The sequence below is a fragment of the Schistocerca piceifrons genome, chromosome 7 (assembly GCF_021461385.2).
Source record: "Schistocerca piceifrons isolate TAMUIC-IGC-003096 chromosome 7, iqSchPice1.1, whole genome shotgun sequence".
In the NCBI taxonomy this organism is placed as follows: Eukaryota; Metazoa; Arthropoda; class Insecta; order Orthoptera; family Acrididae; genus Schistocerca; species Schistocerca piceifrons.
Genome location: NC_060144.1, coordinates 320,359,187 through 320,382,065, shown reverse-complemented (window position 1 = coordinate 320,382,065; position 22,879 = coordinate 320,359,187). Strand labels below are relative to the sequence as shown.

The window sequence follows — 22,879 nt, the reverse complement described above, 5'->3', positions numbered from 1 at the left end:
TTTGTAGCTGCTATCTTTTAATACATCCACTCATTTTATCTTGTCTACTTTCGACGCATTATAAAGTTTTATGATTTTTTTCTGACGTTGTTTAACCGAACTGTTTCCCTTCTTGACGTGCCTTATGCTTTACATTTTAAAGTCTTATACATGTATAGGCTGAAGAAAGTATTAAATTTGCAAGTTTTGGCAATAGTAAAGGATGGTCGTTAATTTATGTCAGAAACAACAAAGGAACCAAGTAAGAAACCTGTGGCGCACTACATGTAATTTCTTCGACTTAAGACTGCTAAACACCTCTTGACACAACCAGGAAAATCCTGTGAAGCATGACTAGAGAGTCATCTAAGTACTAAGCAATAATACTGGCCATTATGAAAAGAGACGCTGTTACTACCGTAGACTAGTTTCTTGTAGTAACACGATGCTCTAGATCAAGTGTTTGCTTTCAGATCGCTTTAGAAAGTTTTCTGGCTCAGGTGATACGTTGTATACAGTTATGCCGAACCGTTCTTAGTTAGACCAACAAGTAGCTACTATCTCTGGTTTTACTGACATTGTGACCCTCGTACAGGAGAAGCGCTGTCCACTGCCGCTGGCGTTCCTGCCCGTCGTGGAGCCACCGTCGGACTCTGCGGTGATCGTTGAGCATCCAGCGGACGTTCTCAAGGCAGGCAGCTACAACCAGGTGCCCATAATTCTGGGCGTCACATCTGGAGAAGGGATCATCATACCCTTCTGTAAGTAAAAAGATCTGCGAATTCCCTGCCTTTACTTACTCTGCTTGGATCATATATGACTCACTTGTATTTTTGTAATACTTACAATCTGCATCGATATCTGCAAAGTACACTGTGGCAGAGGTTTTCTTTTCAACGCCCCGGTATTCTGAGTACGAGTTCTGCGTGTTTCACCACGTTCTGGCTCAAGTTTCGATTCTCGAGAAAGTATGGCCATTGCACACTGCTGACAACACGTACACTTTAATTCATTTAGCTTCGAGAACATTGGTCGCAGCACGTTCAAATTGCATTAGTTTCCAAAATTGACAGTAGCTCTCGTAAAGTCCCAAAGCCATTAATGACCTGTGTAGGACAATTTCGCGGCTTACCTTTATTCTCTTTCTCAAGGGGAGGTTTACTATCTTTGGCCCGAAAAAAGCATGTTCTTTGAGAATTTTTTTCTCGGGATCTGTTATAGATATGAATGTCAAACTTAGTCAAAATGTTTATTGATATTTCCTCTTCAAACTGGAATTTACTCGACCAGAAATGTCTAAGAGCAAAGGCCGTCGGAACGAAACAAAATTTCGATGTAGACCGCCACGCGCGGTATGTCGCAGGTCAGCCGGCTCATCTCAAATCAAACTTGTGTTGACGTTAGCGAAGTATACACGATTCGTTAGGAGTTGTACCTCGCTTAAGTTATTTGGACCATAGGAAACAAAATGGAAATAAAAATAGGGTTTTTTCCATAGATTTTTCGACTTCGTCGGCCAAGTAAAAATACTTATATTTGATGGATCGGAACAAAAGTGGTACAACTCCTAGACAATTAAGTTAGCTCCGTCAGAAACAAAGAATCATGCCAATCGGTTCACTAGATTTGAAGTTACCATACCACGAGAGAAAAAAAGTCATTTCGAGAAAAACGCGTTGACGTATTGACTACATATAAATTGAGTATTATGCAACTTGTGTTGAATCTGCTATTCCGGGTCCATAAACTAGTCCTTCCTCTTCCTCACAGAGGGCGTTCTGCTCGATCTGGGCCTTCTTGCGCTGCTCCACAGCCGCTCGTACGGCGAGTGACAAGCGGTTTTCGGCCTCTTGAATCCGATGGTCGTCCGAATGCTTGGCGAACTGCGTCGAATAGAGTCCCAGGGTCACGTCCATCGTTGTCATGGTCTTCAGAATTGCTGAATACCCTTCGTTGAAGCTGCTCACTGCCAAAAAAGTCGCAATCTCCACAGTCTTCGCACCACAATGCAAATGCTTGGGGGCTAACTTCCAAACACACGTGTTCAAACTTTCATTTGAATCTTGTGTGTTTCCTCCCAAGCACAATAACTTGTCCTCAGAAAGAAAAAAACTGGTGCGTGGAAAAGGCTGATTTCAGGCACGTGCATCTTTTTTTGTTCAATCGCCAATAACAAATATTTCCGTTCCGTATTCGGAAAAACCGTTTCAGGGATGGATTCTAAACATTTTTATGGATCCAAAAACGCAATTTTCAAAAAATCTATTTTTTGAACTAAAAGACAGTAAGCCTCCCCTTAAGGCTGATCACTTCAGCTCTGATGTACGCTCATGTTCAGAAAAAACAGAAACCTTGAACGACTAGAGATGTCGGACTGTGGCTTGAAGGTCAACATCGACATCACGGCGCAACAGCACCTGCCTATAAAATGCGCCTGTGGCTCTCGTTGTCGCTATAAACCAAGAGTAATGGATCAGTGAGTCTTGAGCAGAAGTGCACGATGGCTCGCAGACGTATGGGCGAACCGCACTGTTAAATCCTTGAGTTTGAAAGACGGCCCATTATTGGCATGAGAGAATGCGATGCATCCATCCGGGAAATTGCTGCTCGTGTGGGACGAAGAGATTCGGCAGTGCAACGGCTGTATGCAGAATGATTCACGGAATGTCGTATAACACGACGAGATGGTGCAGGTCGCAACACCCAGACCAGCCCCGAGAAGATCGACACTTAATTCGAATGGCATTGCTGGGCACATCTATGGCCTCCTCGGATCTGGCGCAAGAGTGGAACTGTGTAACACATCGTACACTATCACGGGCGAAAGTCCATCACCGTTTATTACGGCATGGGTTACGTGTACGTCGTCCACTTCAGCGCCTGCCTTTAATGAACGTGCAGAAACATGCTAGACGGCAATGGTGTATGGAAGACATCGCTGGGGACATGAATGGTATCAGACAGTGTTTTCGGACGAGTCTAGGCACCTTTTGCTCGAAAATGATGGCCGCATTTTGGTTCGCCGCAGACAGGGGTTGCCGCTTCACAGTGACTGCATTAGCAAAAGACATACAGCGCCAACACAAGGCCTTATGGTGCGGGGTGCTATTGGGTACAACTATTGGGTACAACCACAAATCACAGTTGGTGCGTGCCCAGGGCACTGTCACCAGTATGACCAATGTGAATGACATCCTCAGACCCCTAACCACACCCTGTCTGTAAATCACTCCAGACGCCAATTCTCAGTACGACAATGCACTACCACATGTTGCTGCACGAACACGTGCCTTCTTGGCGTCACAGGATGTCAGAATTTTCCCAATGTCCGCCAGATCACCAGGCTTGTGGCCAATCGAAAATGTGTGGACTACTGTGAAACGACGGGTGCAACGCTGTGACCCAGTGCCAAGCCCGACAGATGAATTTTGGAACCAGGTGAATGCAGCATGGATAGCTATACCACAGGACGCCATTCGCGCCTTATAAGCGACGATGACTGAATTAGCCGGCCGCGGTGGTCTCGCGGTTCTAGGCGCTCAGTCCGGAACCGCGCGACTGCTACGTTCGCAGGTTCGAATCCTGCCTCGGGCATGGTTGTGTGTGATGTCCTTAGGTTAGTTAGGTTTAAGTAGTTCTAAGTTCTATGGGACTGATGACCACAGATGTTAAGTCCCATAGTGCTCAGAGCCATTTGAACCATTTGATGACTGAATTTCTGCAAAACATACTAATGTACACGTCCTGTGAATATCAACGTTCTGTTTATGGTCGTTCAAGGTGTTCTGTTTTTTCTGCACATGAGTAAATCTTTGTGTAACGTTCTAAGATTAAACAAGGGAAGAAAAAAGGTAAACTGGAAAAAATCAGATGCCGATACATATATGATCTTCCAACGCTTCGCAAAGAACCACCAGGCTTAAGTGTTAATCTAACGTTTGTAACGTAAACCTGTGTAGTAGCAATCACTCTCAGGGGCTAGATTCTGTCCACCACAGACTATAGTAAAAGCTACTAAACGTACCTTTTCACAAACGTATAACGCCATAATTAAAGCAAAAGCTGGCTTATGCTGGAGAGTTGCTTGTATATTCCAGTCTCCGGTATGCTAACAGAAGAGGGTATCGCCGACATGAAGGAGAACTTCACGTCGTTGATCGGCTCCCAGTTGCCGCTGCCCACGGAGGAGCAGCGGACCCGTGCGGCGGAGCAGCTGGAGCAGTTCTACTTTGGGGACGAGGGCTTCTCTACAGAGGATATACAAGCTGTTGTTGATGTAAGTCTGGCGCGCCAGTTGAGGAGAGCAAAAGAGTTTTAAACTAAACGTTCAAGAAGTCGTTCACACGGGAGAATCGTACAAACATACCGTCATTTGACCCTGGGACAGACTCCGGTATGGATGACGTTGTAATAGGCAATCCTGGCGTAGAGAAACAACTGAAAGATTTGAAAGAAAATATATCATCAGCTCCGGATGGAATCCCAATTCGGTTTTAAAAAGAATTCTCTACGGCATTGGCCCCTTGCCTAGCTTGCTTTGATCGTGAAACTCTCACCGGGCACAAAGTCCCAAGCGACTCGAAAAAAGCGCAGGTAACTCCAGTAACGATGTAAGAAGGGTAGAAGAACGGACCTGCAAAATTACAGGCCAATATCCCTAACTGCAGTTTGCTGCTGAATTATTGAACATATACTCAGTTCGAATATAATAAACTTTCTTGATTCTGAGAAGCTTATGTCCAGCAATCGGCATGGTTTTAGAAAGTATCGCTCAAGCGAAACTCAGCTTGCCCTTTTCTCACATTATACACTGCAAACTGCGGATGAAGGGCAACAGTCGGATTCCATACTTCTAGATTTCCGGAAATAATTTGGCACGGTGACCCTTTGCAGGCTGTTAACGAAGTATATGGAAGTTCACAGACATACGAGTGGCTCGGAAACTTCTTAACTAAGAGAACCCACTATGTCGTCCTTGACGGCAAGTGTTCATCAGAGACAAGAGTATCGTCAGCAATACCAAGGGAAGTGTGATAGGACCGCTGATATTCTCTATATACATAAATGATTTGGTAGACAGGATGGGCAGCAATCTGCGGTTGTTTGCTGATGATGCTGTTGTGTCCGGTAAGGTGTTGAAGTTGAGTGACTGTAGGAGGGTACAAGATGACTTAGACAAAATTTCTAGTTGATGAGATGTATGGCAGCTAGCTCTAAATATAGAAAAATGAAGTTATTGTGGCAGAGTAGGAAAAACAACCCTTAATGATTGGATACAGTGTTAATAGTGTCCTGCTTGACACAGTCAATTCGTTTAAATATATGGGTGTAACGTTGCAAACCTATATGAAATGGAACGAGAATGTGAGAACTATGTTAGGAAGGCGAACACAGTACAAACACTAGAAGCAAATTTCTAGTTCTAATAGAGATACGCTGTGTTTTATACGTGGAAAATACTCTTATTTGTTTTACTTAGCTCACGTTTAGGTAAATGTAAATTGTGCATCTCTTTTCCAGTGAATGTGATTCTCGGAGGTCAGCAGAGCATGCATCTGCCACCGCCGTATCCTCTTCCTCGGATGGTACGAAGATACAATCCGTCGACAATAGTGTCGTTATAGGCGAAAATAATCAAGAATTCCCCAAAGATCGGAAAATATATCGGTCGTGTCCTTTTCAGATTAACCGTGCCAGCATTATCTTGAACCTTTTTGGAAAACGACAGAAAATCTGAATATGGAAGATAGGATTGAGATTTGAACCCCTTGTGCTCCCTAATGGAAATCCGGTCGCTTAAGCACTGAGTCTAAGTTGTGTTCTTCCAATAGTTTTGTTGTACGACGGTTCAAATGTCAAACATTGTATTTACTTACAGGGGGAAATAATCAGCCCTCTGAAGAACTACTCTGTATATGTTGATGCGCTTGAATAGTGTCTCCAGATATTTCTACAAAGTAACTTTTTATTTGCAGCTGCTTTCCGACCTGTACTTCATACAACCAGCAGACTCCTTCGCTAGGGCCGTGGCGAACTCCAGCAACATACCTGTTTACTTCTATTACTTCAGCTACAATGGAACCGGCTCTATAGAATACGGTAAGTGTTCCCTACGACGCACTGCTTTTCATCTGCATCAACATCTACAAGTCAACAGATGGTGGGTGGCGCAAAGTACTTCTGGTACTTCTATTTGATTCCCCCCCCCCTCCCTCCCCCCTTGTCTGTTCCATTCGTGAATGGTGCGTGACTGTCGATAAATCCCCGTATTATTAGCTCTAATTTTTCGAATTTTCACGTTGTAATAATTTCGCGAGACATATGTTGGAGCAAGTAATATGCTTTGTGTCAGACCGAATTCTCACGGAATTTCAATAGCAAATGTCTCCATAAAGCACTGTGCCTCTCTTGCATCGTCTGCAATTGGGGTTTGTTGAACATCTCTACAATGCTCGCGCACCGGCTAAACGATCCCATGACGATACGCGTCGCTCTTCCTTGGATCTTCTCTACCACTTCTATTAATCCAACTCGGTAAGTGTGTCAGACTCATAACTAACACTCAAGAATGCGTCGAACAACTGTTTTGTTAGCCTCCTGTTTCGTGAATCAATTCCTGTGAATCTCAGCCTGACATCTCCTTATCCAACTGTTTGTTTTATGTGGTCATTCTGCGGTAGGTCGTTCTAGTTGGTTACTCCTAGATATTTTACTATAGTTACTGTTGCTAGCAGTTTGTCATCAATATTGCGACAGTACCCTAGTGAATTTCTTCTCCTACGTATGCTCATTATGTTATATTTCTTTACGTTCAGGCTCAACTCCCAGTCCTTGCACCATTCATCAACCCTATGCAGATCCACCTGTCTTTCGATATAGGCTACTGACGTTGCTACCTTGTTACAGACAACCACATCATCTGCCAACATATTCATGGAGCTTCCGATATTACATATAGATTTTGCAAAAAAATTGAAACGCCCATAAGGGTAGAAGGAAGTTAAATGAAACTTCGAGGAAGGAAAGCGTATGTTATGTTATTTCATTGTTCACTAATCGAGTCAGATTTGAGCCATCTAGGTAATATAAACCTACTTATCGGTAAGATGTTGCGCCCCCTCTGGCCTGGCTGCGATGGATGTCATATAGCTGATGAATCCTCTCGTAAAGCAAGCTGCGTCACAAACGTTGTAACTGGTCCTCGATGTCCTGGATTTTTGTATCGGAACAGAGCTTATACCGGAGCTGGCCCAACACATTTTCTATCGAGGATACATCTGAGAATCTTTTTGGTCACGAGAGTGCCTCAACATTACCGTGTCATTTGATAGAGAGACACATGGCTTGTATGAGCGAGCATTGCCCTGTTGAAAAATCGCACCACGATATTGTCGCATGAGACTTGAGAAGGCAGGATGTCTGTGACGTACCGCTGTGCCATCAGAGGTCCAACAACCGTTACCAGCCGTGTCATAAAGTCATACCCGACGGCTCCCCAAACCATGACGCCTGGAGTGACCCTGCACAGGTTCTCTACACCGTTGGAAAACTGGGACATTTCCCCAGGTCGCCACTGTTCTCGCAAAGATGGTTATGCTGGGTTGTGCACACCTATTGTTTATCTCCGAACACCGTTCACCCCATGGGCCCACATTCCATTCTTCCCAGTCATGGCATCTCTCCAAATCCAGCAGTGTGTTTTGTGTTGTTAACGGCAGTCTACGCATGGGACAAAGACGTCGTAGCCCGGGTTCTGTATACTCCAACCAGCTGTTAGTTATAACCCAGAATGTTGTAGGGGGTTCATTACTTCTTCTCGAATGGCGGTCACAGATGTGGAGAGGTTACGATGTGATTGGTTCACATTACGGCGATCCTCCCCTGTGATGGCCAGACTTGTTGGCCGGCGTCTTGACGACACGTCAGTCTGCCCTGGTGTTCTCACGCAGTCCAACATCCGAATGTATACTGCACGACTTGACCAGACGGGCCGAAGGAGCCCCACAATGAGGTCACACTCTCTTGGGTCTTGATAATGCTGCCTCATTCTAGTACGTAACATCTCCACGACCTTCACAGTGATCATTCAGGCCCCTTGTATACTGTGCCAGTCTAGTAACAATACTTAAGATGAACAGCAGTCGGCCAGCGGTTCTAGGCGCTTCAGCTTGGAACCGCGCGACCGCTACGGTCGTATGTTCGAATCCGGCCTCGGACATGGATGTGTGTCATGTCCTTAGTTAGGTTTAAGTTGTTCTAAGTTCTAGAGGACTGATGACCTCAGTGCTCAGAGCCAGTTGAACCATTTTTTGAACGAACAGCAACAGCACTAATGTTATTTCAATGTCATCATAGTGAGCGAGCATCTAGCCAGCAATTCTGCTGCACGAACAGTGGAGCAAAAACCGCTATCTAGATGGATATTCATTATTATGACAACGGAACGAAAGAGCATAGGATGGATCTATATCAGAAGGTGTTAATCGTTTCTCGCATAACTGTCCGGATCACGCTATTGACTTTGCTGACCATTTGTCTGTCGGCAAGGATTCGGCCTCTTTCAATCTGCTATGCCACATTCCCTGAATTCGCGGTAATTCTCTAACATAATTCAGCACCGTCTTCCACGGCACAAACGTATATACTGTGGTCTCTAATTGTCAGCCGTGTTAAGGAAAAATACCTTCCTACTTTTTCAAGTTCTGGTTCATTACTATTGATCAATGATATTGCAATAGTTTTGTCGTGATCTCCAGTGAATGCTAAAGTTCGATCGTGTTTGTTGGCAATCTATCTAGTTTGTTAGCTCATGGCTAAGTAGCTAACACAGTTTCCGAGGCAGTTTTAGAACACCACCTTGAGACTGTTTGTCCCTGCTATCCATTCAAAAATCATGCCTCTAGCAACGCATAGTTGACAGACCGAAATATTCTCCTAACCACTTCCGCATGATCGAAGACATTATACGTTATAATTATGTCGCTCTCTTCAAAGCGTTCACATTTTGTTTTTTTTTTTGTGTAGGTGGCGACAGAAAAAACAAATTATTATTTGGTGTTTCTAGTTTGACGCAGTGGTGGAGTAGTTAACACACTGGTCTCGCATTCGGGATGACGACGGTTCAATTCCGCGTCCGGCCATCCTGATTTAGGTTTTCCGTGATTTCCCTAAATCAGTCCAGGCAAATGCCGTGATGGTTCCTGTGAAAGGGCAAGGCCGACTTCCTTCTCTGTCGTTCCCTAATACAATGAGTCCAATGACCCCGCTGTTTGGTCTCTTCCCCCAAACAACCCAACCCAACCCTCCCCTCCTTGCCGATGAGTATTGCATCCGAAATGTAAGATTTCTGTAGCGGGTATAACTTGCCGCTTTAGTACTATTCACAAGTGACGACAGTTCTGTAATTTTTTTCTGCACGCTTCTGTAACATTTAAGCGGACACACTATTGACTATACGCTTAGCCTAAAGTAGCTGTAAGTCTCAGGCTGCAACCTGACGTAGTCTTCTTGGTACTTACCAATGTAGGTCATGTCTGCCTTCATAAACGTAAGGATTTCCGCAGCATAAAATTCACAATCTTTGGTTTTCTCTTCCTTGAAAAACCACTAATTTTGTATTTAGCTGTTCTCAATATGGTATGCATCGGTAATCGAATCATTCTATTTAGCACTTCTCTGGCAATAAGAAGCAACGACGTCGTGGCTCCATCGATTACCATTTGCATACTTAACACATTTTTATTGGCTGACTGAACTATGTTGTTGAACAGTTAGCGTCAGTTAGTGAAACTGTTGCACATTCTACCACGTTTTATAAGTACTGGAAATGCATATCCACCTGTGTAGCACTTGTCACGAAAAATATAGTTAGGCGTTGATAGTCTGAAACATTCTCAAATATAGCTGACGTAAAAATATTTTGCAGGTATGATGCATGCCGGGGAAACCGCGTATCTGTTTCCGAAAGGCATACTGGGACCAGACACGGACCCTAACTCCAACGATGGGAAGGTGGCCAGTCAGTTGACAACACTGTGGACCAATTTCCCCAAATACGGGTAAGTCCTGTGAATAATAATTCTGATTACTTAGTTTTAGCTGGCAATAGCGGCCTGAATCACCAATCACTTGAAGAGACAGTTAATCAGGCTGTAACAGCGCCAGACTAAGGCAAGAGGGCTCGTTCCCGCGAGGAAGTCACTCGCCGTAATACGATTTGCTGGCACAGCAGTGTGCCACGGCACCCACCTGGGCTTCACTGCCAATTTGTCAGTCAGTGAGCAGCGAGTTACCGAAACACGGAACACTTCGATACAAGGCGCACATGATACACTGAGGTGACAAAAGTCATGAGACACCTCCCAACATCGTGCCGGACCTCATTTCACCCGGCGTAGTGCAACAACTCAACGTGGCATGGACTCAACAAGTAGATAAATCGTTGGAGCTCCCCAGCAGAAATATTGAGCCATGCTGCCTGTACCGCCGCCCATAACTGAGAAAGTGTTGGCGGTGCAGGATTTTGTGCACAAACTGTCTTCTCGATTACGTCCCACAAGCTGTGATACCCGGCTTCGCTCAGGGAGTTGATATACGATTGTTTACTAGTTGGAATAAAAGGATAAGCTTTAAAGCATAAGAGGTAAAAAAAAATATTGGAAACATACTCTAACTATACACTTTCGAATAGTCACCAAGTGTAAAGGCCTGTGCAGTAAACGAACCACGCTTATGGAACGACTGCAAATACGAACGTCTGCAAATACACAGTATGCTTAGTACTGTAATAAATAGTAGATTTTTACACTACTTGACTGCTGTAAAATATATAATAGAAGCATGTGACGGTGACACATTCTACAACTAAAAAAATTACGTATTCAATTGCTACGAATATTCCTTATGCTTTGTAACCTCTCAACAGAAAAAATATGTACGAAATTATCTATATATTCACATTTAGTGTAATCTCCCAACAGAATACTATTCCGTAACCTCGCAATAATAACGTGACTAACCTCCCAATAAAAAAATGTGACTCATATATAACCTTTCAATAATTAACTGACTGTGAATATACACTGGTAAATTTGTACGTCAGCAGTGCTGCGTCATGGCCCTCAAAGATCATTCTGAATAAATTGAAAATTCTTACCTCAAAGAAGTCACAGGATAACGCATATGTATCTGCTCCTATAAGAAATTTTTCTGGCACAACCCAGTGCAATGCTGGCCGCTAGATTTGTCATGTATAAAAAGAAACAACTCATTTTTCTTTACGATAATCGGGATGACCACGGATTGCAGAAATTAGTAAGTTCTTTAAATTCAGATGTATGATTGTCAAAAGTTAATTTTATAAGAAAGATTATTATTAAAAGATTTTTTAAAAGTACTTACATGGGACTTCATATAACAATAGTACAAATCTAGTTGTAACAATATCCGCGCAAATATTTTTACCGTATACTACATTGTACACGCATGACCGGCCCAACCGCCCGACTGCGAGCTACCACCACTACTGCCGACACTGCTCCTACTGCAGCCGACACTGCTCTCTGGTCTGCGATTCTATTGCAGCTTACATATCGCAGGCAGCGCGTGAGCGATCTATCGAAATTACATCTGCTCGTGTGCGCTAGCAATAAATCCCTTAGTCACTGACCTCCTACAACTTGATGTAACGTTAATCGGCGACTAGACTCCTAAAAATGAATAGTCATTACTACCGTTTTTGGGTTTTCCATGATACCGTTATTTTGTAGAAAGGTTTGGGTCATGCAGCCTTGCCATGGAGTAAATCAGGGTAATATAGATTGTGCGTCAATTTATTCATTGAGGCATTCTTTTCGCTGTTGTTTCATGGATGGCAATAGAACAAACTTCTAGCTAGTTCACAACACGCCTGCTTTCCTAATCAAATACACTCATCCGATTGCAACTTTCAAGAAGGCTTTTGCATACTATTGTCAGTGACACTGATATTTCACTGTATTTATAAGAAAAGACCGAAGTTTTATTGAGCTTTCACTTCGAATGAGTAACATCGAATACAGATTATAGAATCTTGGTCTTTCTTGGCCTAATCTCCTATAGTTCAAAATCATTAACAAGGTCTATAGATTCCAAAAAGAGAAGCATTTAACCACCTATCGTCTTCAGACTCAACTGCCTCTATAGTTGCCACTCACCCACCCTCACTGTTCATCCTTCCCTTATTCTCACAGGATCTACTGGGTTCCACTTTCGGACAACCAGTTGTCTTCCAGGTGCAATTCATGTCTATCACACTGACATTAATCTGCGTGTGGAACTTCTGTATAGCTGTACCTAGACAGTAACTTATCAACTTTAGTGTCCATTTTCTTAAATTTTTTAGAATATGGTTTTTATTTGTTATTCCTGATTTGTGACAAAATGATATTGTTGTTCATGATAGTTTGCTGTACACTAAAACTTTTGGTTCAGCTCGCGCACAGATACAAAATAAGTGCAATGTTGCAGTTATTAGAGAGCAGCGTAGTTGTAGATTATGCTTCTCGCGGCTGCACGTGTTATATCACAGAACTGTCATTCGTTTTCCAGGGATCCGGCTCCATCTGGAAGTCCAGTGGTGTGGGAAAAGTTGACGGCGAATGCATCCAACTATCTGGATATGAAACTGGAATTTGTGACTCGTCAAGACTTTCTTAAGGAACGGATGGATTTCTGGAGAGAAATACTGTCTTCCTGATGAGTTATATGCTATGATATTCTTTGCCATGTAGAACTCAGTGATAAATAAACGTTGATCTGTTAGGTTTATAAAACAATAAATCATTACAATTTAAGTCTCATTTCCGTTAACAGTTCCAGTTCACAGTTTGTCTTTGAAAATCCTGTTTTATATGATAAATGCACTACTACGCTCAGTGAAGTCCACAAACATTTTTCGAAAGTTTTAGATGCTTACCACTCTAACATGTGCACTCTGAGTACAAAAACCACAGTGCTCATCTGTTTAATTTCTCTCTCGTAATTATTTAAATAAATCCCTTACAAAAATGTGAAGTTGTACAGCTTATTGCCAACTGGTTCTGCTCCAAGAACTTACACGTCACACTTCGCAGCTCTGGAATCACCGAGACAGCTTTCTGAAAAATTTAAACAGAGAGATACTCAAATTGTCATTTGCAGGGCGATCCATAGGTGTAGAACCGCCTTGTAAAACAAGCCAGATGGATAAACAGAAATTTAGTGTTTGCTGGGTGAGGGAGAAATCCTGTGAGACTCTGTTACCAAATAACTGGTCATATGGGAGCCAGCCATGTTGGACGCACCTCGTTATTTTCAAATCAAAAATGCGTCATTTGACATAGCAGACAGACAGAAATCAGCTGGAGAAAACAGTTGTGCCCTTCATTTGAGCATAGCTTTATCAATTCTCGCCTTACTTAATATTTTGTCTGAAGCATGCAAATGCTTGTGACAACACATAACGGCTACACAGTGTACTAGACGTGTTCTCTGGCAAGTTAAAAGACTGTCGATACACTCTTCATCCATTCCTCATGGACTTTGACCAACACATGTACCGGAACGCAATGTCAAATATCTACAGAGCGCTTCCTGAGGTGCGCAAAGTTTCTTATCTTCACTGCATGCACAGTTACCTTCACATGCCTCCACAGAGAGACCCCTAATGGACTTACATCCTGTGAATGCGGCGGTCACTCCTCCAAATCTCTACGACACACCAATTTTGAGGGTAACTGAATATTCAGATATGTCTAGGAACCCATCTCGTGATATGGTGTGGCATCGTCGTCCTGTGCAAACGTCTTCAAACATCAGCGACGGCAGAGCTTCTTCGTCTAACAAGTATTGCAAACGGACTCCTATTAGGATAACCTGAATGTAAAAGGGCCTGACAACACGAGAATACCATCTTCAATATCTAATTATCGCTTCCGAAGTAGAGGAGAGTGTTGTACCTAGAGGATAGTGTACCTAGGAACACTTGATGTTTCCTGGTCTATGTTACAATCTAGTGGCTGATTTTAGAGTCACATGGAGAAATGCGCACCAGAGAATGGCATAAGCAGTTTCCGGAATTTTATACTGTTTTTGTTGTTATGAGACATGAGTTTGTGTTTTGTGGAACATTTGTAAATATAACGAGGGCTACATATATAGTGCTCTATGACATATTAAAGCAATATGGGGATACTATTAATTATTACTATTAATTATTCAGTTACAGAGTTTTATGGTGAGTAAAATTCTGTAAATTTTAATACTACGAGGGCGAGTCAAATAAAAGCCTTAAATATTTTTTAAAAATATTATTTATTGTGCAGAAGTGGTACAAAGCTGTATCACTTTTCAACATAATCTCCCCCACGCTCAATGCAAGTCCTCCACAGCTTACAAAGTACATAAATTCCTTTAGGAAAAAATTCTTTTGGTAGTCCGCGCAACCACTCATGCATCGCGTGGCGTACCTCTTCATCATAATGGAACTTCTTTCCTCCCATTGCGTCTCTGAGTGGTCAAAACATGTGGAAATCACTTGGGGCAAGGTCTGGTGAGTATAGTGGATGAGGAAGACACTCAAAATGCAGGTATGTAATTGCTGCAACTGTTGTATGGGCAGTGTGGAGCCTTGCATTGTCATGTTGCAAAAGGACACTTGCTGACAGCAATCCACGTCGCTTTGATTTGACTGCAGGCCGCAATTGTTTTTTAGGAGATCTGTGTATGATGCACTGGTGACAGTGGTCCCTCTAGGCATGTAATGCTCCAAAATGACGCCTTTTTCATCCCAAAAGAGAGTCAGCAAAACCTTCCCTGTTGATGATTCTCTTCGAAACTTCTTTGGTTTTGGTGATGAGGAATGGCGCCATTCCTTGTTCGCTCTCTTCGTTTCCGGTTGCGGGATGTCAACCCAGATTTCGTCCTCAGTAATGATTCTTGCAAGGAAGCCATCATATTCTCGTTCAAAGCGCCGAAGAAGTTCTTCACAAGCATCAACACGTCGTTCTCTCATTTCAGGAGTCAGCTGCCGTGGCACCCATCTTGCAGACACTTTGTGAAACTGGAGCACATCATGCACAATGTGGTGTGCTGACCCATGACTAATCTGTAAACATGCTGAAATGTCATTCAGTGTCACTCGGCGGTTTTCCTTCACTGTGGCTTCAACTGCTGCAATGTTCTGTGGAGTCACAACTCGTTGTCCCTGACCTGGACGAGGAGCATCTTCCACTGAAGTCACAGAATTTGCGAACTTCCTACTCCATTCGTAGACTTGCTGCTGTGACAAACATGCACACCGTACTGAACCTTCATTCGCCGACGAATTTCAATAGCTTTCACACCTTCGCTACGCAAAAACCGAATAACAGAACGCTGTTATTCCCTGGTGCAAGTCGCAAGTGGGGCGGCCATCTTTTATACTGATACTGCAACGGTATGTGTGCATCTGCACTATGCTGCCACCTACAGGCCATTCTGCACGCTGTTTGTAGCACGCTTACCAACTTACAGGATAACGGCGCGAAATTTCGACTTGTTATTACAAATTTAAGGTTTTCATTTGACTCACCCTCGTAGCTACATAACATGTGGACAGTTAAGTGATTTTCATGGGTTGTGCAGCATCTTGTACCTTCAAGCAGAAGAAGATTTTCTACCACGCAACTCGTGACTTTCTCTAATGAACAGAGCTTTTTGAATGTCTTTAGAATTTTCTCTGGCTTGGAAATAGAACTTCGTGTTTGTTGCCAGTAGTGCTATTTCAGGAAGTTTTTAAGCTGGAATTGGTTTTGATAACACTTCTTCTTAATTTCCTTTCACTTAATGATTATTGGTATATAGCACAGTAATAATGTCAAAAAACTAGAACTCAATCAGAACAGGCCTCGAAAGGCCCAACGGTAGCGACCGGCCACTGTGTTATCCTCAGTCGATACGTGCCACTGGATGCGAATATGGAGGGGCATATGGTCAGCACGCCACTTTCCCAGCCATTGTCAGTCTACGTGACCGGATCCGCTAGGTCTCAGTCAAGTAGGTCCTCAACTGGCCTCACAAGGACTGAGAGCACCTCGCTTGCCAGCAGCGCCCGACTGACCCAGACCCGACAGCGCTTCAGTGATCTGACGGAAACCGGTGTTAAAGAGTCCGCACAGGAGATGGTGGCTCATGCGCAGTGACCAGTTTTCCTCCAAAGTGCTAGGCGAGTTCATTCGTCTGTTTCGAAGGGGAGGCAGATTTTGTTTGCTGGCTTTCGGCCAGTCGGCGCTCCTCCTGCAATATTTCTCAAACGATTTTACAGAAACTATTTGGCAAAGACATTTCACTTATGCGTTACTTACAGTTTTATATGTCAGCTTCATGATGACGTGCCCATCATTTCGTTAATGGTTAAAGTTAAGTATTTGCATTCAAGTAAGACACTGCCCAAAATTCGAAAAAGTTTGCAATGAAAAATAGGTGTGGTCATGGTTTTGCGTTTGGTACATATTACCTCGTAGCATGTTGCTCTGTATCAAATTTAGCTAAAGAATTGAATTTTTATTTTGAATTGATTGGAGATCTCTGTCTGTCACCAATTTCGAGAAAATTAATTTGGTGTAGCAGATTCATTTGCGAACGCGTACAACAGCGATAAAGCCAGAATGAAACATCCGCAACGATGCATGAACCTTGTAACGGATACTGAGAAAAAAATCACGCAAGGATTACACTGTCAAAATATTACACTACTGGCCATTAAAATTGCTACACCACGAAGATGACGTGCTACACACGCGAAATTTAACCGACACGAAGAAGATGTTGTGATATGCAAATGATTAGCTTTTCAGAGCATTCACACAAGGTTCGCGCCGGTGGCGACATCTACAACGTGCTGACATGAGGAAAGTTTCCGACCGACTTCTCGTATACAAATATCAGTTGACCGACGTTGCCTGGTGAAACGTTGTTGTGATGCCTCGTGTAAGGAGGAGAAATAAGTACCATCACGTTTCCGACTTTGATAAAGGTCGGATTGTAGCCTATCGCGACTGCGGTTTATCGTATCGCGATATTGCTGCTCGCGTTGGTCGAGGTCCAATGACTGTTAACAGAATATGGAATCGGTGAATTCAGGAGGGTAATACGGAACGCCGTGCTGGATCCTAACGGCCTCGTATCACAAGCAGTCTAGATGACAGGCATCTTATCCGCATGGCTGTAACGGATCGTGCAGCCACGTCTCGATCCCTGAGTCAACAGTTGGGGACGTTTACAAGACAACAATCATCTGCACGAACAGTTCGACGACGTTTGGAGCAGCATGGACTATCAGCTCGGAGACCATGGCTGCGGTTACCCTTGATGCTGCATCACAGACAGGAGTGCCTGCGATGGTGTACTCAACGACGAACCTGGGTGCACGAACGGCAAAACGTCATTTTTTCGGATGAATTCAGGTTATGTTTACAGCATCATGATGGTCGCATCCGTGTTTGGAGACATCGCGGTGAACGCACATTGGAAGCGTGTATTCGTCTTCGCCATGCTGGCGTATCACCCGAGCGTGATGGTTTGGGGCGCCGTTGGTTACATGTCTCGTTCACCTCTTGTTCGCATTGACGGCACTTCGAACAGAGGACGTTACATTTCAGATGTGTTACGACCCGTGCCTCTACCCTTCATTCGATCCCTGCGAAACCCTACATTTCAGCAGGATAATGCACGACCGCGTGTTGCGGGTCCTGTACGGGCCTCTCTGGAGACAGAAAATGTTCGACTGCTGCCCTGGCCAGCACATTCTCGAGATCTCTCACCAATTGAAAACGTCTGGTCAATGGTGGCCGAGCAATTGGCTCGTCACAATACGCCAGTCACTACTCTTGATGAACTGTGGTATCGCGTTGAAGCTGCATGGGCAGCTGTAGCTGTACACGGCATCCAAGCTCTGTTTGACTCAATGCCCAGGCGTATCAAGGCCGTTATTACGGCCAGAGGTGGTTGTTCTCGGTACTGATTTCTCAGGATCTATACATCTAAATTGCTTGAAAATGTAATCACATGTCAGTTCTAGTATAATATATTTGTCCAGTTAATACCCGTTTATCATGTGTATTTCTTCTTGGTGTAGCAATTTTAATGGCCAGTAGTGTAATAGAAGAAGTCGAACACTTCATATACACTGATGAGCCAAAACGTTATGACCACTGCCAACCGCGAGGTTGAGTGCCTGCTGCTTGTGCTAGAGGCCTGTGACGCAGTGAGGAAAGAATGTCAGAGGAAGAGAGACGTTGTCCTTCCTGATATTTTAAGCGATTAGGATATTAAACAAACTATGAAATGAAAGACAAACAAGATTATAATTTCATTATTCATTATTTTGGAATTTTTGTAAAAGCAGTTCGTTATAACCAATAATGTTTGTTTAATTTTATCTCAATGCGAGTTGATGAACAATATTTTTAGTCAATTCCTGATGAGTATAAATGAATAAACTTTACGGTTTTCGAACGCGAGAACACGCCACATGTAATTGGCCTTGAGAAAAGAACAGATTTTCTAGATCCAACCGACAAATCGACTTTGTTTGACCTTGTGACTTATGGAAAATGCCAAGCGTATTGGAAATTGTAGACGTCTGAATGGAATGGTCGAGTCTGAAGGGATCATTGGGATTCGTGGCAGGAGAACAACCTCACCTTCAAATTTGCCGTTCAAAATTGTAGCTTCAAGAACATTGCCCATAATTTTCTTATGACTAATCTTGTACCGTTGCAAAGCTTAGGTGCATTTAAATTCCGAAGCAAAATGATAGTTGAGCCAATTTCTATTCGCAAGTTATGTGGTGGCATTCCTGGTAAATCCAGCGAATTCAAAAATTCAACAGATAGTTGACTGCATCGTCAGGAACGATAACAGTGTCGATCGATTTGAACAATATCTCATTGCCGGGAAATGATTGATGTGTTTTGAAGTTAGTAGCGTCAACATCGATATTTTTTGCGGCTAAAGTAGCTCGTTCACGAAGCCACGCATGATTAATATTATTAACTTGTAAATCTGGAAATATGCTTTCAATCAAAGCATCTTTCGTATTTGACACGTTGCAGAAACTGTCTGGCAATTTGATGCATTGTGTGCCTCCATGCAATGGTATTGTTCTATTTCCAATGTTAAACAACTGCGCGGAGAATCATAGTGCCAATGGATCGTTTTGCAGTTGAACACGTATATTTGTGTTAAGATGTAATGTACAGACATTTCGCCATAGATAAGATTGTTTTATACATGCGTTAATTTCATCCGCATATGTAGAGCGTGGAATGACCAGCAATGTCTGTCTAATATCACCGGACAGCAGCAGTAAGGCACCACCGAGAAGTCTTGTGTTATTATTTAGATCTTGCATCATTCTATCGACAGCTTCGAGTGAATGCTTGTGGGCCATAGTGCATTCATCCGAGAAAATAATTTTGCATTTTTGCAAAACCTTAGCCATACCGGAATGCTTTTTTATGTTACACACTGCATCTGGATTCGTGTGAATGTTCAACGGCAACTTGAGTGCTGAATTTGCAGTCCGTCCGCCATCACGCAAAGTGGTTGCAATACCTGATGAAGCAATTGCTAACGCAATATGATTTTGTGGTCGAATGCGCGCAAGTATTAGTGAGTTGAGAAACGTTTTTCCAGTGCCACCGCCGGCCGTTGTGGTCGAGCGGTTCTAGGCGCTTCAGTCTGGAACCACGCGCCCGCTACGGTCGCAGGTTCGAATCCTGCCTCGGGCATGGATGTGTGTGATGTCCTTAGGTTAGTTAGGTTTAAGTAGTTCTGAGTTCTAGGGGACTTATGACCTCAAATGTTAAGTCCCATAGTGCTCAGAGCCATTTGAACCAGTGCCACCTGGTGCGTCCAATAAAAAGAATCCACCTTGTTCTGCTGCAATTGACAAATTGATTCGATCGTATACATTCCTTTGTTCATCAGTGAGTAGTTGCTCATTATTCTCAACGAAAGTAGTTAGAGAGGCCGTATTGAACTGTTGTTTGCGCTGAATCACGCCGTCAATGATGTCTGTTGGTGGGCGGTTAGGTGAGGGTATACCAAAATCAATGAGTGGCATATTCGAAATCAGAATGCAAATATCTCCAATCTTTATTAGCGCCTCGCTGTATATTTCCGGCGAAAAATCGATATTGGGATCTTGATCAGCGATCCGAATGGGATGCAGAATGTCGTCGCTCATGGAATCTTTATATTTGTCCCAGAGGAAAGAAGCTAGAGATGGAAATAATGTCGTAAATAATATGGCGAATAACTGGCGAATTTGATGAGGCAAGGAACTCAATGCTGCATCTGCAAGTGTAATATCCCAATGTGTCGTACAAAATGCCATTGACTGAAGTATTGGAAGGACGTCGGTTCAGGAACATTAACCAACAATAAACGCAAGAAGAAACATTCGAGTTGCTTTGGATGGACTGTGTATAATCGGCCTAATGTATTTCCCATAAATATGCCGTTGTATCCTTCAACCGGAACACCTCGTTTTCGTGATTCCCACTTTTTTTTTACTTTTGTTCCATGTGAAATATTGTGGCCCATCAGTATATATTAATGTCTTTGCGAATTGACCGGGATTCCCTGGTCGGTGGCATAGTTCGAAAAACTCACTTAATGTGGTTTTTAGTACTTTGTCTGCTTTGATGACGATCGTATTGTTTTCGTTTTGCAGTCTGTTTGAAACGGTAATGAACAACTGAAGCAACTGGTTGTGATTCTGTAAAAACGGATCTAAAATACTCACTATTTCTCGCACCTCCATCTATTCGATATGGTTGTATTCGCAGCGTGCGTTTATTTGCTGCTCATCATCACCCATGAAGTAGATTTACAGAAATTTTGAATCGGTATCGGGCATCGGCATTAAAGAACCAATTTGATGATACACTTGGCCCTGAATCTTAAACGTTGATTGAAAATTGCGACCATCCTAATTCTGAACGATTTTTGTTGCTCCAAATGATGTCATTTGAAAGCACGAACTGAATTTGCGAATTTTACGCAAAAACAATTTAGATTGAGATGTAGCTCCAGCCAATAGTGCTTTCAATGGTTCTGGTTGCGAATTCAATGGTGGCAATACAACGTTTCCAGACGCGCAGCAGAAACCGGCCGATTCACCTCTGTATTTGAGTGCATCACAGTGTTGGCATTGATTGTTCATAGCACCGATTACAATTTGTGACTGACGAATAGTCGATGTAAGACTCATATTCAAGCGCAAGCCGAAGAAGTGATGCACGTGTCAATGCACGATGCTCTTGCAAACGCTGTTGTTCACGTGTTCTGAATGTGTCGGTGACTCGTTAACGGGCCTGTCTTCGTCTCAATGCATTAGCTCTAAGGCGTTCGTTGCGTCGCCCTTGACTTTCATTAGCACGTCTGATTGCAGACTGGTTTCTTAAATTTTCACTATGCGTCAATTGATCTTCTGCCGATCTATTCAACCGACGGTTCTGGACTAATTGTGAATTCTGAGTCCGTCGACCAATATTTCCTCCTCGTCCACGAAGACGTGGCATTGTTTTATGTACGTAACTTACATGTGAATATAATAATATTCACTGAAACGCGACACTTGAAATATCAAAAGACACCGTACAAAAAAATTAAAATGTCAAAATAACGAAACATATTTAATATAATACACTCAAATTAAAATGTCGAAAAATAAACGAAATACTGTACGTAACTTATATCTGAATATAATACGCTCAATATTGCACAAAAAAGAAAATGCAACGCCACCTACCGTGCTGATTTAAGAATGTAAATTTTCCAGGCCCCGCTTGAATGCATTCACAAAAATTCATTCAAATCGATCCAGCCGTTCAGTTGCAGTATAAATAAATAACATAGATACCGACTGCAGCGCCATCCACGAAGACATGGCATAACTTGTATGTGAATATAATACACTTAATATTCACTGAAATGCGATACCTGAAACATCAAAAGACACCGTAAAAAAAAATTAAAATGTCAAATTAACGAAACGTATTGAATATAATGCACTCAAATTAAAATGTCGAAAAATCAACGAAATACTGTACGTAACTTATATCTGAATATAATACGCTCAATATTGCACAAAAAAGAAAATGCAACGCCATCTACCGTGCTGATTTAAGAATGTAAATTTTCCAGGCCCCCACTTTAATGCATACAAAAAATTTAATTCAAGTCGATCCAGCCGTTTACTTGCAGTATAGATAAATAACCGAGATAACAACTGCAGCTCCATCTGCCGGGGTGATTTGTTAATCTAAACCATCCAGGGCTCCACCCAAACGAATACAAAAAAATTCATTCAAATCAGCAATTTGGAGGGTCAGAAAATCCATGGCAGCACACAGAACCTTTTTTTCCATCTATAACCGCTGAGGAAGACTGTCGACAGACTACATATGCTCGAATTTCTCTTATTTTGGCGTCGTGGTTAGCACGTAAAATACATGCTGGACTATGTAACGTTTGCTGAATCTGTTTAGAAAGTAGGCGGTCAGGATCTTTAGGATGTCCATGATGTACGATACCTTCATAGTAGCTTTTCCTGAGTATCTCAGTCTCACTCCCAGATGATTAGCAAGGTGAAGTACATACCTCTTCCCTGAATTCTCTCTCCCTCTCTCTCTCTCTCTCTCTCTGTCTCTCTCTCTGACCCATTGAACCAACGTATAAGAATGTAAGATCGTCCAGTTTTACTTAAACATTCCTCGAATTAATTATTTATGAAATTTTCGATTGTGATATTGAGTCTGGGATCCGCTTCGCCGTAAACAGATATAAACAGTGATACTACATCAAATAGCTAAATACACGAAGGTATTTCACC

General features: G+C 42.8%; 1 protein-coding gene across 1 annotated transcript in view; it reads left to right on the top strand.

The window, feature by feature from the left end:
* The window catches only part of LOC124805655 (acetylcholinesterase-like), a 47,979-nt gene extending 35,264 nt beyond the window's left edge, over positions 1 to 12,715 (top strand). Inside the window, exons 6-10 of the mRNA XM_047266222.1 lie at positions 575 to 740; positions 4,077 to 4,255; positions 5,955 to 6,078; positions 9,905 to 10,037; positions 12,568 to 12,715. Of these exons, the coding sequence (XP_047122178.1) occupies positions 575 to 740; positions 4,077 to 4,255; positions 5,955 to 6,078; positions 9,905 to 10,037; positions 12,568 to 12,715 (750 nt within the window). The remainder of the gene's footprint in view (positions 1 to 574; positions 741 to 4,076; positions 4,256 to 5,954; positions 6,079 to 9,904; positions 10,038 to 12,567) is intronic.
* The last annotated feature ends 10,164 nt before the right edge of the window (positions 12,716 to 22,879 follow it).